The sequence below is a fragment of the Staurois parvus genome, unplaced genomic scaffold (genome assembly GCF_062004578.1).
Source record: "Staurois parvus isolate SC_StPar_1 unplaced genomic scaffold, SC_StPar_1.0 ptg000548l, whole genome shotgun sequence".
Classification (NCBI taxonomy): Eukaryota; Metazoa; Chordata; class Amphibia; order Anura; family Ranidae; genus Staurois; species Staurois parvus.
This window is the reverse complement of record NW_028318344.1, coordinates 9,699,722-9,714,380: the sequence shown is the minus strand read 5'-3', so window position 1 is coordinate 9,714,380 and position 14,659 is coordinate 9,699,722. Positions and strand designations below refer to the sequence as shown.

General features: G+C 42.4%; 1 protein-coding gene across 3 annotated transcripts in view; it reads left to right on the top strand.

Annotated features, from left to right (window-relative positions):
• Nucleotides 1-14,659, top strand: part of BAIAP2 (BAR/IMD domain containing adaptor protein 2) — a 207,228-nt gene that overhangs the window by 18,500 nt on the left and 174,069 nt on the right. For 2 of the 3 annotated variants that reach the window (XM_089690996.1, XM_089690993.1), the window contains exon 2: nucleotides 1,194-1,358. In XM_089690996.1, the coding sequence (XP_089547122.1) occupies nucleotides 1,311-1,358 (48 nt within the window). In that variant the 5' untranslated portion in view covers nucleotides 1,194-1,310. Of the gene's footprint in view, nucleotides 1-1,150; nucleotides 1,359-14,659 lie in introns of those variants that run through there. The other variant, XM_089690995.1, reaches the window with a different exon arrangement.

Genomic DNA, 14,659 nt, shown 5'->3' with positions numbered 1-14,659 from the left:
GCACTGCCCGAGGGCCCGGGGTCAGTAGAGGGCCCCATGAGATGCCCCTGGTACCTTTTTCATAGGCTTTTATGAGTTTGGGCAAGGACACAGGGGCCCCATGATCCCCTATTGCCCAGGGGCCCCATGAGTTGTCAGTCCACCCCTGGGTACCACCAGTTCTCCTGTAGGGGGCCCAGGCCAGCGGGAAGGCCCAGACAGCAGGGTGAATCAGATATGGGCAGTGAGGGTGATCGGCACTGAGTGTGTGGGGGGTAATTACTGGGACCAATCCCCTGTATGGCTCTCTCTGCAGCAGTTGAAAGCTGGCTTCTTCTCCTCTCTCTTCTGCTGGCTTTCAGCTGCTGCAGAGACAGTCATACAGGGGATTGGTTCCAGTAATTGCTGCCCCTCCTCTCCCCGCAGCACCCATCACCCTCCCTGTACATCATACGTTTCCCCCTGCTGCCCAGGCCCCCATTTGTGCCCCCACAGTGATACCGGCTTCCCTCCTCTCCTTCCCACCGACAGCTACAAGCACACAATAGGATCCTTCAGGATGGAGAGTGGGGGAAAGGTCTGGCAAATATGTCACATTAACCAGCCCCTTCCTTTCCTGAATGAACACAATGAATGATCGGTACCGATCACTCGCTGTGCTCATTGATAAGTGAAACTGTGGAGTTTTTTTTTAGGGGGGCCCTGTCGGGTTGGTTGTATGGGGCCTCTTGGTTTCTAACAGCAGCCCTGATTGAGGGGCTAGAAAACGTCCTGCATTCCCAAAGGAAGTGTTTAACAAATACATCCCATAACCAGCCTAGTGATGTAGGAACACCTTGTGCACACAATCTATGTGTCTGTATATTTCTCAGTGTAGAAAAGTCCATTCATAGTAATGAGAACACAGCTCCATTCATAGTGAGGGAGCAGGTTACAGGATCATACAGGATCAGTGTGATGTCCTCACATTGGGGATGTGTCAGGGAACATGAAAGAGACCAGGGAGGTTAAAGAGCCCCCTCTGTAGTGTCTCCCAGATGTCTAGCTCTAGGCCCCTCCCCTTCTGTCAAGCCGACCCCTCCCTTTACACTGGGCACGTTAGCAGGCTGACAGCAGAGGGCGATCCTGATTGGCTGGAAGTTTTTTTTTTCTTCTCCCGAGCACAGAACTTTTGTCTGAGGTTGTGATTCCCTCCCATCCTGTTTCCTCCCCAGGCTACCTCTCCCCCCAACCCAGCGCAGCATCAGAGGGACACCTTCTGTCTCCACATCTCCAGGGAGGGAGCCGGATTCCACAACTTCCATGTAAGCAGCACAGACCAGCCCAGCACCATGTCCAGGTCCGATGAGGTGAACAGACTGACAGAGAATGTGTACAGAGTGAGTATTCTGCAAGGATGCCATTGACTTTGCTGGACCCCAGTGTTGTGTACAGCTCTCTTTATTGTTCTGATTGATGTGTGTACCGCCCCCCACCACAGCCAGATACCCCCCCCCATACTGATAGTAAACGCAATATCATTCCAACTGTCTGCTGTGATGTGTGGTGTATACTCTGTGCTGTACATGGATATACTCTGCTGTGCTGCATGCATGTACCGCCCCCCACCACAGCCAGATCCCCCTCCCCCCCTCCCACCATATAACATATAATGATAGGAGATTAAATATTCCAACTGTCTGCTGTGATGTGTGGTGTATACTCTGTGCTGTACATGGACATACTCTGCTGTGCTGCATGCATGTACCACTCACCATCGCAGCCAGATCCTCCTTCTGCCCATTGCTAGCAAATGAAAAATCATTCCAGCTGAATGACAATCTGCTGTCCTTAACCCATTATACATGGCTGTGTACTAGTCTAGTGTACATGTACATACTCAGCTTTGATGCATGTACAGATCACCACCACAGCCAGATCCTCCTCCTATAGTACCTAATGTTAGTAAATCAAACATCATTCCAGCTGAATGACAATCTGCTGTCCTGTGTACTCTGTAGTGTAAATGTACATATTCAGCTTTGATCGATGTATGTACAGCTCACCACCACAGACAGATCCTCCTCCTATAGTACCTAATGTTAGTAAATCAGACATCATTCCAGCTAAATCTGCTGTCCTTAAACCATTAAATACACGGTAGTGTAGATGTACACACTCAGCTTTGATTGATGCATGTACAGATCATCACCACAGCCAGATCCTCCTCCTTTCTAATGCTAGTAAAAGAAATAGTAATCTAGCTAAATGACTATCTGCTGTGCTTACCATTAAATACATGGCTGTGTACTCTGTAGTGTAAATGTACATAATCAGCTTTGATTGATGCATGTACAGCTCACCACAGCTAGATCTTTCTTCTGCCCAATGCTAACAAATTAAATATCATTCCAGCTAGCTGTTGTAAACCTATAATGCTGGTATACTTTGTGGTGTAAATGTATAATATTTTGTTTTGACTGATGGGGTACAGCTCACCACCACAGACAGATCCTCCTCCTATAGTACCTAATGTTAGTAAATCAGACATCATTCCAGCTAAATCTGCTGTCTTTAAACCATTAAATACATGGTAGTGTAGATGTACACACTCAGCTTTGATGCATGTACAGATCACCACCACAGACAGATCCTCCTCCTATAGTACCTAATGTTAGTAAATCAGACATCATTCCAACTAAATCTGCTGTCCTTAAACCATTAAATACACGGTAGTGTAGATGTACACACTCAGCTTTGATTGATGCATGTACAGATCATCACCACAGCCAGATCCTCCTCCTTTCTAATGCTAGTAAAAGAAATAGTAATCTAGCTAAATGACTATCTGCTGTCCTTAACCATGAAATACATGGCTGTGTACTCTGTAGTGTAAATGTACATAATCAGCTTTGATTGATGCATGTACAGCTCACCACCACAGCCAGCTCCCCTTCTGCCCATTGCTAGAAAGAAAATGTTATTCCAACTATCTGCTGTAAAACTATATAATATAATGCTGGTATAGTTTATGGTGTAAATGTACACACTCAGCTTTGATTGATGCATGTACAGCTCACCGCCACAGCCAGATCCTCCTCCTACTTAATGTTAGTAAATGAGATATCATTCCAGCTAAGTGACTATCTGCTGTCTTGCATTGCTGTATACTCTGGAGTGCAAATATTCTACTTTGATCGATGCATGTACAACTCACCACCACAGCCAGATCCTCCTTCTACTTAATGTTAGTAAATGAAATATCATTCCAGGTTAATGACTGTCTGATGTCCTACATTGCTGTATACCATGCAGTGCAAATATTCTACTTTGATTGATGCATGTACAGCTCACCGCCTCAGCCAGATCCTCCTTCTACCTAATGTTAGTAAATGAGATATCATTCCAGGTTAATGAATGTCTGATGTCCTACATTGCTGTATACTATGCAGTGTAAATATTCTACTTTGATTGATGTATGTACAGCTCACCGCCTCAGCCAGATCCTCCTTCTACCTAATGTTAGTAAATGAGATATCATTCCAGCTAAGTGACTATCTGCTGTCCTGCATTGCTGTGTACTCTGGAGTGCAAATATTCTACTTTGATTGATGCATGTACAGCTCACCACCACAGCCAGATCCTCCTTCTACTTAATGTTAGTAAATGAGATATCATTCCAGGTTAATGAATGTCTGATGTCCTACATTGCTGTATACTCTGGAGTGCAAATATTCTACTTTGATCGATGCATGTACAGCTCACCGCCTCAGCCAGATCCTCCTTCTACCTAATGTTAGTAAATGAGATATCATTCCAAGTTAATGAATGTCTGATGTCCTACATTGCTGTATACTATGCAGTGTAAATAATCTACTTTGATTGATGCATGTACAGCTCACTGCCACATCCAGAGCCTCCTTCTACCTAATGTTAGTAAATGAGATATCATTCCAGCTAAGTGACTATATGCTGTCCTGCATTGCTGTGTACTCTGAAATGCAAATATTCTACTTTGATTGATGCATGTACAGCTCACCACCACAGCCAGATCCTCCTTCTACTTAATGTTAGTAAATGAGATATCATTCCAGCTAAGTCACTACCTGCTGTCCTGCATTGCTGTATACTCTGGAGTGCAAATATTCTTTGATTGATGCATGTACAGCTCACCACCACAGCCAGATTCTCCTTCTACCTAATGCTAGTAAATGAGATATCATTCCAGGTTAATGACTGTCTGCTGTCCTGCATTGCTGTGTACTCTGGAGTGCAAATATTCTACTTTGATTGATGCATGTACAGCTCACCACCACAGATCCTCCTTTTGCCTAATGCTAGTAAATTAGATATAGTTCCAGTTAGCTGCTGTAAAACCATTTATTGCAATGCTGGTATGTTTTGTGGTGTATAAAGTATGTAGCACCTGTGCATGGTAGCCAATCAACTTCTAACTTCAGATTGTTCAATTAAGCTTTGACAATAAAACCTGGAAACTGGTTGGTTTCTATGCAGAGCTGCACCAGATTTTGCACTCTCCAGTTTTAGTAAATAGCTCCCTATATGTTCCTGTGCTAAATAGCAGTCAATGCAATAGCAACAGCTCACCGCCGCCATCAGAGCCTGATTCTAAAGCTGGCCATACATCAGTCATTTTTTGGAACATTCATTTGATTGTGTAATGATTAGTGGGCTCAAATCAATGTTCGTTTTTAACCAAAGTTGAAGGAGCAGGGTGGAACATTTTTCTCAAACACAATTAATTATGATTTCATGTAGGAAAATCATACATATTTTAATCAAACCTGTTTAATACATCTGAGATTACATTTAAATAGTACATTTGGATGAAATTCTAAGAGCTTATGAACAAAATTAGTTGTCTCAATTATATCAAGGAACAAGGTTCTGACCAATGAATTTTCTACAAACATTCGAAAGGCTGCCTAATGCTAATGAATGAAATAGTATTCTAGCTAGCATACTATCTGTTGTAAAACCATTGAATACAATGCTGGTATAGTCTGCAATATAAAGACTCTGTTTTAATTGATGCCCATACAATTCACCACCACAGCCAGATTCTGGCTCACACATGGGACAAACCTAGATCTATAGTCAGACAAAAGGTTTGAAAACCTTTTCTTCTGTCTATGTCCTAACTGTTTCTATGCCTAATGGTAGTAAATGAAATAACATTCTAACTAAATGCTTATATTCTGTTTTTAAACCATTGACTACTTTGCTGGTGTACTCTGTAATGTAAATATTATTATTATACAGGATTTATATAGCACCAACAGTTTGCTCAGCGCTTTACAATATAAAGGGGGACAATACAGCAACAATACAGCTCAATACAAGAGGGATAGGAGGGCCCTGCTCCTTGGAGCTTACAATCTAAGACACTCTACTTTCATTGATACATGTACGTCCAGAGTGTGGCTGATATATGGAGCAAACATAGATCTACACTCTTACAATAAGGTTAAAAAAAAATAAAATAGGGGCAGACTTAGTGGATTACTTAGGCCCTGATCAGATCTCACAGTTACTGGAAACTAGCATCCCTGCTTGCGATTTTTAAAGCACAATTTACACATTTGTCACCCAAATTAAACTCCTTCTCCTTTTTGGGCAAAAAGGTTTTTAAATGTCCATTATGCCACAATTCTTTAATGGAAAAATCACACCGTGTATGGGGTGCCATTCAAAATAATGGCACCCAAAATTTGCATCACATATTATGCCATGATTCTAAATCACCTAATGTGAATGGGGCCTTAGGGCTTGTTTAGATTTGTGGTTAAGGGGCATTAAAACTGCCCCTTTAAGCTACAAAGGAAGCAGACGGGGGTGTTTACATGGCAGGGTTGTGGTGATTTGCTTCATGCATGTGACAAAAATGATTGCTCCTGCCGCACTTGGCAAGTGGTAGTGCTACGAAGATGACCCATTCACGTGAATGGTGGTGGCACCAAAATCCGAACGTGGATTGCTTTTCAGAGGCAGGACAGGCCTGAGACTCTCTAAAGTCAGGTGCTGCATGTGTTTCTATGCCTATTGGCAGTAAATGAAAAAGCATTTTAGCTAAATAATTATTGCCTATTTTTAAAAAATGTAATACGTTGATGATGTAGTCCGTAGTTGGGCAGCACAGTGGCTAAATGGTTAGCACTTCCGTCTGGCAGTACTAGGGTCGTTGGTTCAAATCCCAACCACAGTACCACCTACCTGAAGTTTGCATGTTCTCCCTATGACTGCATGGGTTTCCTTCAGGTACTCCAGTTTTCCTCCCACACTACAAAGACATGCTGGTAGGTGAATTGGCTCCTGTCTAAATTGGCCCTAGTCTGTGTATGTATGAATGTGAGTTAGGGACCTTCGATTGTACACCCAGGGGTGGAATGGCAACTCATGGGGCCCTGTGTAATAGGGGATCATGGGGCCCCTGTGTCCTTGCCCAAACTCAAAAAAGCCTAGGAAAAAGGTACCAGGGGCATCTCATGGGGCCCCCTACTGACCCTGGGCCCTTGGGCAGTGCCTGAGTTTCCAAATGGTCAGTCTGCCCCTGTGTACACCACTTGAGGATTGGGGACCAATGTGACTGTACAATATATGTATGGAAAGTGCTGTGTAAATTGATGGCACTATATAAGTACCTGAAATAAATAAATAAAAATAATAGTTGTATTTGATGCCCATCTTGCTCCTATATAAAAGGTCCTCAAAGCCTGATTCTGAGCCTTCCTAATGGCAGTAAATGGAAACAGCATTCTAGATAATTGCTATCTGCCATTTGATACATTGTTGGTATACATAGAACAGAGTATCAACTTTAAAAATAAACAAATGAAAGAAAAGAAAAACAAAAAAGAAACAGTATCAACTAAAACGTGCTAAAATCTGGTATCCAGTTTGTCCCATATTTCGCTGGTTGAAGCTTTTCCATTGAATGACTTCAGTGTCATAGTTTATTGATGAGTGGAGGGTTAGATTCTGGCCATACACTTATTGATCCAAATGTTCAGTAAAAAGATCACTTTGATATTCTGGTTAACTTTAGCAATCCCTTTTCACTCTCATGTTGATTTCTTTAGGCCAAATTTGTAGAATCAAAGAGGAAAGTGATTGGGTGGGCTGAAATCTTTGATTGTATGCAAACCGATGACATTATGTATGACACAATCAATGCAGACAGAAGTTATTTTTTTTTCTTTTGTCTACCTTTTTCCATTAAATATTTTGAACTTGAACACACTGCCGAAGGTGAATCTAGCATTTCTATCAAATGATCACTGTAGACATGCCATTCATTGAAGCGACTAGATTGAATGATTAATTGCATGAAAAAAATTGATGTGTGTATGGTTTGCATTATAAAATTTTAAAGCAGTATTAAACCCAAAAGCAAACATTTTGAATGTTGCAGCTTACCAATTAATTTTCTTTTTTTAGCTTTCTTTCCTTTATTTTCACCAAGTCTGTTGTTTTTTTAACAGAATAAGCTGTCCTAACGTAGCAGTTAGAGGAATGAGACAAACCATTAACCATTTACAGGGGTGCTTATCATGATCAGCTTTTAATTCATGTAAAACCTTTATCCCAAAAGTCAATGTTACTGTAACTGCTTTAAAAGTTTTAGCTGGAGTTGGGCTTCAACTTGTAAGTGTATCTAAATCTGCTAGTACACCTAACACTGCCGGTCCCCCAGATTAACAATGCTGCTGTCTAAAGGAGTCTTTGTTGCTCCTTCATCTAGAGTATTGGCATCCTAATGCAGGCCATAGACGGGTCGTTTATCAGCCGAGTTTTCGTCCGCACGAAAAATCGGCCGATATTCACGCCGTTAGTGGGGCAATACCGTCAGCCATTTTTCACGGATCTTCTCATTTACTTTTATCGGTCATGCTGGAAAATCCATGAAAAACAGCAGTTTTTCGTGGACATTGGTGGCAGCACCGCTGCCAAAAACAACCGATTTTTCGTTTATTGACTGAAAATTCGGCCGATTAATGACCCGTCTATGGCCTGCATAAGGCAGGAAGGGTGTTACTGGCCACACCATTTGAAAACAGAGGGAAAAAGCCTAAAAAAGAACACTAATGCAGCCACCACATCTAATGATTGATAAGCAATATGTTACATTTTTGGTTTTGGGTTTAATACTATTTTATGATGGCCATACACTGTTAGCATTTTAGTTGATTCCTCTGAATCAGACATTCTAATAGTGGATAGCCTTAACAGCTCAAAAAAGGTTGGTTGCTGAAATCTACCAGCCAGACAGCACCTACAGCCATTGTTCAGGTAATCTGATAGCTGGCGCTAGTGGCTGTCAGAATACATGGACCTGAAAGGGGATTTGGCCATCCATGCTGCTTGTGTGGATGGAGGATACATGAACCTGAAAGGGGATTTGGCCATCCATGCTGCTTGTGTGGATGGAGGATACATGAACCTGAAAGGGGATTTGGCCATCCATGCTGCTTGTGTGGATGGAGGATACATGAACCTGAAAGGGGATTTGGCCATCCATGCTGCTTATGTACATGGAGGAATGTGGTATATTTGTTTTGTTCAGTTAGCTGGCTGAACAAAAGAAATCTATTAGTGTATAACCAGATTTAATTGATGATTTGCATCAATTTGTAAACATAGGTAGTCACTATAATGTCAGATTATTGTACATTTGATAGCAATCACAGTTTTCAGAGATTTACCTGTAAGTGAACCATGACAGTGATTCTAATTAAAGACTTGGTAAAGATAACTTTTGACAATCCAAACAGACATAAAACACCGCTCCAGGTCAGCTGACTATGCATATGGATCTCTCGTTGTATACAGAATCTCACAACAGGTGCCGGTCCGGCTTACAACCACAGAGCACTGTACATGGAAAGATAGATGAACGCACTCAAATATGTGGCAACCAGGCCTGGACTGGCCATAGGGCACACCCGGTATTTGCCTGGTGGGCTGGGGCCACCTGACTAGGAGGGGTGGCAGATAGAGGAACCGGACTGTGCATTTCTCACCTGCCGCCACTCCTCCTCTCCCTTCTGTAGGCATTCAGTGGTGGCAGGTGAGAAATGTACAGTCTGGTTCCTCTATCAGCAGCCCCTTCTATCCATCTCTTGCTGCCATGGATTACTGTATTCTGCCCCGCAGCCCCTCATCTCCTGCAGCGCTGCCATTGGGTTCTGTCAAGATAGACTGTCCCCAGTGCTAACACTCCTCTTGTGTCTGCAGCACCCACACTCCCTGGCAGTCTTGTGTCTTCTCTCCACCTTTCTTTCTTTCTTTCTTTCTTTCTTTCTCTCCCTCTCACTAAAGCCCCCCACCAACGGGCTCCTACCACAAAATATAAAAGAATAATAAAATTGTATAAAATAAAAACCTACTGACACTAGTGGTGGAACTACCAAGGATAGCAAAAGTCAGCCTTGTGACCGGGCCCTAGCATTCCACCACCAAGGCTAGGGGCTGCTCAGGCCAAAATGCCCAGGCCTATTTTTTGTCCCAGTCCAGGCTTGGTGAAAACTTCAAATAAATGTAATGAAGATTCATTAAAACACAAACATCACAACTCAACAGACAAGAAACAGTGTTGATGTGTTTCACACAGACTTTCGCTTAGTCATAACTGTTCCGATTAAGTGCATGTCTGTGTGAAACACATCATTGCTGTTTCCTATCTGTAGAGCTGTGATGTTTGTGTTTTAATGGATCACCAATAAGTTAGTTTGTAGATTCCATCTATTTGAGTGCTGTCATCCATCTTTCCATGTACAATGCTCTAAAGATAACTTTTGCATGATTTGCTGGGCTTTGCATATTGTCCTTTACTTTAAACTGTGGTATAACTTGATAACAATATTTAAGATTAGACTAATGATAACTGATTGGCTGCTTAATTAGAACCATTTTTGGATGCCTACTGGTGATGTCTTACTAAATTTGTCCAGTCTTTCTTGAAATAGGTATGCCCCTAGAGATTGAGGGAAGGAATTAGAAGACACTGGGGGAGAATTGTATTAGGTGTTGTAGACAGCCTTTGAAATTTAGTCGGGCCTCAACACAGAAATTGTCAGTGCCTGTACCAGATTCATGTACCTGTCAGAAACAGAAGCAGGCACATGAATTTGTTAGAGGCTGGCACTAAAGTCAAGTTTTCATATTGGATGCTCCTTGCTCAGTGTGCTCCCTCTTTGGCCACTGTACCTATCACACAGACAGGCTCAGGACTGGGAAGTTTTGTAGTGGGATAGGCAGAACTTGATGGGCCACTGAGAGACCTAATGTCTACCCCATCAGGTTCACCTTGCTGTTGGTTGACAGCACACAGCAGTGGGCAGATCCATAGCCGCTGTTCGGTCCAGTAGTGGTCCAGAGGGCCCAGGGTCAGTAGGGGGCCCCATGAGATGCCCCTGGTACCTTTTTCATAGGCTTTTTTGAGTTTGGGCAAGGACACAGGGGCCCCATGATCCCCTATTGCCCGGGTACCCCATGAGTTGTCAGTCCGCCCTGATACAAGGTGGACCTGATGGGGAACTGATCTCTCAGTTCCTCATTGGGCTCAACCCACTCAACAGGTGTTGTGGTGACAGGGACTAGTTCCCCATCAGGTTCCCTATGAGGTTGTCATTTCTCAGATGCGGGCATTACCATTTATGTGTCATTACATCACCACTATCCCGACTTCTTTGTTGAGTTGAGCTGAGTGAGGAAGGAGCTAGAGCCCTGTGTGGGAAGTTGTCACATTCATGACATCTTCCATGCACTTACATGGCACACCTCCATACACCAGCTCAGAATTGGGCTTAAGTACCGCCAGTTTCCTAATCTGCAAACTGGAGGTCATTTTTTTAAAAACCTGTCACTGCTGTAGCTACAGGTTCTTAAAGTAGTGGTAGTAAGAACTGAATTTATTGTGTGTATCTGTGCCAAACTCATGCAAATGCTGGCCTGAATTAGTTTTAAAGGGAACTCTTGCCAGAAAACTGTTAACACTTTATTGAATTTGCCAGATTGTTCCTTACCTTCCCTCTGTTTATAGAAATAGTCAGCTGAAGCACTTTCTGAAAGAACATAGTTAATAAAGCTCCTTGGACCTTGTGTAGCCAATATCCAGGAAAGAGAAAAGCAAGAAGGCGCTTCTAAGTGCATCTTCAAGAAGGAGCCTTTGTGCATGCCCCGAAACGCATCACCACCCCTTTCTTGACGTCACATCCAGCGCGTGAATTCCACGTGCTAAGCGTGCATCCCAGAGTGGCGGCCATCTTGACTCTGCATTCCCCCTGCAGCTGCTGGTTGGTACAGTGAGAGGAGAGACAGTGACTGGAGCCCTTCCAGGAATGACTTATGATGAGCCTGTTTTACTGCAACTTCTTGGAAGAGTTTTTAACAGTATTTCTTAATAAATCACTGGTGTTCTGCACTTAGAATGCCTTCTTGCTTCCCTCTTTTCCCTGCTTCTACTCTCATAAGCTCTGCCTCAATGCTCTCTCTAGCTAACACTTGGATAGTGACCTCTTATCCTCAGCACATGAAGGTCTAATTACGCTGAAGCACCCTATGAACCTTTTCCTTGTAGCAATGCCCAGGCGTCCTGGTAAGTTGCCCAGACACAGTGGTATTGTGATGCAGGCTATACTTTAATGAAGAGGTCTACCATAAAGACCTCTTCAATTCCCGACTCTTGTCACATGGTCCAATGCATGCACCATGAAACAGCAAACTTCTATAGAGAATAATGAATCCCTTTCCTTTAATCTCTATGGCATTATCAACTTGCTGCATTAACTATACTATGATTTGGTCAGAATGGAGTGTGCGTTGTGGGTAGCCATGCAGTGAACAGTTCTGTATGGTCAAGAAATGGAGGGCCATGGGGTTTTTCTGCTGAAGCTGGTTTGGTTGCAGCTAAGGGATGCACCAAAATTTTGGTGGCTGAAACATTTCGGCCAAAAACACCAAAATGAAAAAAAGCACCAATACAGGTGCAGAAAAAACCCCACCCCTCGCAGCCACCCCTCGCTGCCGGCCGCCACCTACTGCTGATCAGTAGTCCTCAGCCTTACCTGAGAAACCATTGATCCCAGCGCTGGGCATAGAGATAAGTGAAGGAAAGATGGCCGCCACTCATCTCTATGCACTTGGAGGACCAGAGCAATGTCACTTCCCGTTCCGGCCATTTTTTTTTTTTTAAAGCACTAGATCAATGCTTTTTTTGATCCAATGATTTACATTGCAGAGGAGAGATTTGGGGTCTTATTGACCCTATATCTCTCCATGAAGAGGACCTGTCACTAATTATTTCTATCACAAGGGATGCATGCATTTCTTGTGATAAGAATAAAAGTACTTACATTTTTTTTTTTAAAGGAACAGTGCAAATAAAACAACCAAAACATTAAATACATGTTTTAACAAAAAAAGTTTAAAATGCCCCGTCCCCCCCGTGCTCGCACGTAATAGTGAACGCATACGAAGGCCATGCCCACATATGTAAATGTTGTTCAAACCACACATGTGAGATATCGCCGTGAACGTCAGAGCAAGAGCATTAATTCTTGCACTAGACACTCTGTTACTTTACACTGCTAACCTGTAGAAATTTTTAAAGCATCACCCATGGAGATTTTTAAGTACCACAGTTTCACACCATTCCACGAGTGTGCACAATTTTAAAGAGTGACATGTTGGGTATCTATTTACTCGCCGTAACATTCTCTTTCAGATCTTACAAAAAAATTGGGTATATATTGTTTTGTTTTTTTAACCCCTTGGCACCTTCGCCTCCCGGCCCTTTAAGGGTTTCAGAAGCCGGGAGGCAGGGCGGGGTTTTAGGGTCATGTGACCGCCGTGATTCACCGTCACAGCCAGCGCCAAGAGGTTAATCAAACTGTATTTTTTAAAAAAATATATATTCATTTTTAAACACTGCGCATTTCGGTTTCGGTTTTCGGCCAAGTGTATTTTGAATCTTCGTTTTGGTTTCGGCACCAGAATTTTCATTTCAGTGCACCACAAGTTGCAGCCACTGTCTGGCCGACAAATTTGCACCCAAATCCTTCTATTTTCAGATCAAAGAATGTTCAACAGAACAGAGCCAAAATACCCTCCGTGCATGGCCAGTTTTAGCACCTGTTCACACATTTGCACTTTAATGTATGTCAGAATGCTCCAAAAAGCATTTGTCATGAAAAGCAATGTTATATAGATAGAACCAGGTCACATATGAGCACTCTGCTGCACTTTTGAAAATATCTCAGGTCTCTGTCTACTTTCATGTGTTTTGAAGGTTGATAGAATTCCGTGGTAATTCATGAAAACCTGTATGATGTATTTTGCATGTGTTTTCATTCATTTCAGTCCCTGACAAAATGCTGATATAGTCTTTTATTAGAATATGAACACATTAAAAACTTGCATCAACACACGCGCAGAACGCACACACGTTTGCATTGAAAGACACATTTTAAAAAGCATCAACACAAAGTGGAGAAACACATTAAAAATGGGGAGGAAAATGGAAACACAAAGGTATGAATGTAGTGTTAGCTGGGCTCCCAGGCCATTCTGGAGGGCCAGACTGAAAAGCCAAAGGTATGTACAAGTACCTTATGATGCCTGCACTTGCACGACTGAGTTGCTTTATTCTTTTTCTAAAGACAGGTTTGCTTGTAATAGAAGAGTAACATTCATTTTAGGATTCCTTATGCATTTTATTGTAAGTTTCAACTGATTGATAATATAATTTATAAAGTTGCTGACAACTTTTACAAGCTCTGACCATGTAGATTCAGCCACAGCAGTGTTATTGTTGTCTGGGAAGTGTCTGAAAATGTTCTTACTTACAGGGCCTCTTCTTGGCCACTACATCTCTGGGTGTTTGCTGGATTTGATGGTTGGGCCAGAGAAAAACCTAACGTTCCCACAAATAGCAGATGTGGAAAGAGCTGTTTAAAATTAACCCTGTCTTCAAATCATTTCATACCTATCAGCCATATAATTACATTTTAAGTGTTCACACAGTGGTAACCAGACATAAAAGACAAACATTATGTGAAGAATAGTGTGTATGTAAGATATAACAATAAGTTTCTTTTATTTGCTCCCTTTTGGTCTGTTAAATATACCATTGAAAGCGTTTTATTATATTTGTTCAACAAGTGCAAAAAATAGCTGTTCATCCAGCCAGAAATCTTATGAACTGATAACTTCCTGTACTCTCTGTCCCTGGACTGTTATCAGTTAGCATTGTTTCTTGCTATCACCCGGGACTGCAAAACATCTCCCCTGTTATGGAGAAGAAAGGAGGGTGTTATTTAGTCCTGGCACAGTGGGGTTTTTTACTAAAACTGGAGAATGCAAAATCTGGTGCAGCTCTGCATAGAAACCAATCAGCTTCCAGGTTTTATTGCCAAAACTTAATTGAACAAGCTGAAGTTAGAAGGTGATTGGCTACCATGCACAACTGTACCATATTCTGAGTGTACCAGTTTTAGTCCAGTGTTATATAGTCCTAACACACTTTCTATCTTATATCATAGGGGTCTCAAAACTTTGTAAACGAAGGGCCTGTTTACTGTCCTTTAGTCTCTATGAGGGCTGGGCTGTGGCCAATGGGAGTAGAAAATGCCCCAACTTTAGTGGAAGTAAACAGTGCCCCATCATTGGTGTCAGTGGGAGA